The sequence below is a fragment of the Oratosquilla oratoria genome, chromosome 43 (genome assembly GCF_046742065.1).
Source record: "Oratosquilla oratoria isolate Oo_2021 chromosome 43, ASM4674206v1, whole genome shotgun sequence".
NCBI classification, from domain to species: Eukaryota; Metazoa; Arthropoda; class Malacostraca; order Stomatopoda; family Squillidae; genus Oratosquilla; species Oratosquilla oratoria.
The window spans coordinates 19,862,908-19,865,407 of record NC_134819.1 but is presented as its reverse complement, the minus strand read 5'-3'; the positions used below and the strand labels follow the sequence as shown (position 1 = coordinate 19,865,407).

The window sequence follows — 2,500 nt, the reverse complement described above, 5'->3', positions numbered from 1 at the left end:
CTTATCAAAGTACGAAAGATCCTTGTTGTGTGCTCACGTCTTCCTCTTGTGTGACGCCAAAGTGCCAGTGTGTGACGTTGGTGTGATGTCACCATTACTTAGTGATGTGCAAGTACTTGTTGGTGTGATGTCACCACTACTTAGTGATGTGCAAGTACTTGTTGGTGTGATGTCACCATTTCTTAGTGATGTGTAAGTACTTTCCTATGCCTTATCGTCGCTGTCGTTGTTGTCACTGTGATGGAATAAAAATGGATTGGATTACACGACTGTATCGACAAAGTGAATCATGTGTTATTGATGTAAAAGAGGTGAATATGATTATCTTACGGAGGTGATGTCTCTTGATGTAATACCTAGTGGGCCTCAAACTCTAATGTGCCTTTGATGTGATCCCGTGAAACGTTTCCCTTCGGTGTGGTCGATGTTCTTTAATTCGGTGAAAAGATTTGGACCCTTTCAGTGGCTCGCGTGGTCCTCTGAGTTCTGCTTCCGATTTAAGCGGAGACTGAGGACGCCCTGAGGTGGCTGCCAGGTCGCTGACTTAGGCAGCCGCCAAACGAGAAGCGAGGTCATGTCAGAGGGGCTCGGCTGGGTCACCGTCTCCGTCACCGTCGCCGTCAGGAGGGACAGATCCGGCCAGAAAAGCTCGAGGTAGTTCTTCTTCTTCGGCAGGAACCTTTCGGGAGTCTGTTCATGTCCCCAACTTTTGGCGTCCTCCTAAGACGTGGCGTTCGTGTGCTTCATAATGACGGGCGCCGTGGACACCACCGTCGTAGACCTCAGCACACTCGACCTCTCAGCCATGGACGATACGCCCGATGGGCCCCTACGCCCGCACGCCCACAGCACCAGCCACCAACCGCCTCCTAACACCTCGTCAGGTAACAACGGTTTCGCGACACCACGAACTTGTGACAGTCTTCTCCCCCCGGTGACGACCTGGGGGGATATGGGAGGTGGTTTGGATAGCGTACCCCTCACCCCCCTCATGTACGGGTCTCCAGGGCCCAGCAAGGGCCCCTTATCTCCACGACAGCCCTGCGGCACGCCTGACGTGGACCCCTTCAGTCCTGCCACCACGAGCTACAGCCTGACGGAGCTCTTGCCGGCCGCTGTGCCCGGGGCATCAAGACACAGCAGTCCCGCGTCCCCTGCCGCCACCACCCTACATTCCCACATCCTCCCACTTTCGGGACACCTTCCGGGAGGAAATGAAGGGTCCGCGACCACGGCGGCGGGGGGACCCTTCCGAGCGAGCCTCGCTGGCAATCGGTACCTGATCCCGTCCGTTTCGTCCGCGGCCCACGAGGCGACTCCTTTCCTCGGCTCGACCGACAGTCGCGAGTCCTGGGACTCTCAGAGAGGACATTTCGCCACTTCCAGCGACTACTCCGTCCTCGAACAACCGCCGCCCTACTCCTTCTCCGCTTCTGGCGTTTGGCGACAACAGGACGCGGGAGAGTCTGAGTCACTCGGGGCGAGCGCAGCTGCTGCTTCTGCTGTTGGCGTTGGTGGCGGCGGCGGCGGCGGCGGCGGCGGGTTTGGCCCTAAGCCACTACTGCCTCAGCACGCTGAATCTCCTCTTCACTCACAGTTCACAAACCCGAGTTTCTCGCAACTCTTTCCTTCCGAGTTGCAGCACTCCCCTCAACAACAACAACAACAGTTTCAACACGAACGAGAACAGCAGCAGCAGCAACAGCAGCAGCAGCAGCAGCAGCAGCAGCAGCAGCATCCCTTCGCAGAACTGCCGACGTCGTCCCTGTTCACACCGAGCCGCGAAGAGGTCGAGTGGCCCGGGTTCGAAGCCTACTCTCCTCTGGAGCCGCCCGTGAGTCCGGGTGGGTACGAGATCGCGCGCGGGCTGCTGCGCTCCCTGGAGGGCGGCGGAGGAGGAGGAGGAGGCCCAGTTCTGCTAGGACGCTGCCGTTCGGGCTCACGCTCGCCCCTGAGTCCCCTGGGGTCGTCCCGCGCCACGCCTTCGCCACGCTCCCGCCTCGTCCTGCCGCGTTCGCCCCTCTCCACACCCTCGCCCGGGAGACACACCCCGCGTCGCTTCGAGACCCTGTGGGAAGAGCGGGAGCACCTGCTGCGCAGCAGAAGGCGAAGAACAGGCAGCACCAGCGGGGGACAGCTATCGCCTCAGCCACTACTGCCGCTGCAACCGTTGCAGGACGACGAACAGAGTCCGGAGTGGCGGCGGTGGGTGCGCGGTGGATGCCCGCCGCCCCGCGCTGAGGCGCCGCTGCTGCCCAGTCTTACCGACATGGACGAGGCGGCGGCGGCGGCGGCGGCGACGGCGGTAGGACGGCGGCTGCGGCGAGGAGGAACTCGGGACGAGGGTCCCCAGTCGCCGCACTCGAGCACTGAAACCGTCCCCGAGTCGTCCTCGCAAGCACGACGGAGGCACGAGTGGCCTCCTGGCCGTCTCCACCAGGAGGGGGACGAGGAGGAGGTAGAAGAAGAGGATGTCGAGGAGGAACTTCCTCACCAAACC

General features: G+C 60.9%; 1 protein-coding gene across 2 annotated transcripts in view; it reads left to right on the top strand.

The window, feature by feature from the left end:
* LOC143021879 (uncharacterized) overlaps nucleotides 1-2,500 on the top strand; it is a 341,932-nt gene that overhangs the window by 23,820 nt on the left and 315,612 nt on the right. For both annotated transcript variants that reach the window (XM_076179673.1, XM_076179674.1), the window contains exon 2: nucleotides 1-2,500. This exon is cut by the window's left edge and continues 130 nt beyond it; it is cut by the window's right edge and continues 88 nt beyond it. In XM_076179673.1, the coding sequence (XP_076035788.1) occupies nucleotides 749-2,500 (1,752 nt within the window). In that variant the 5' untranslated portion in view covers nucleotides 1-748.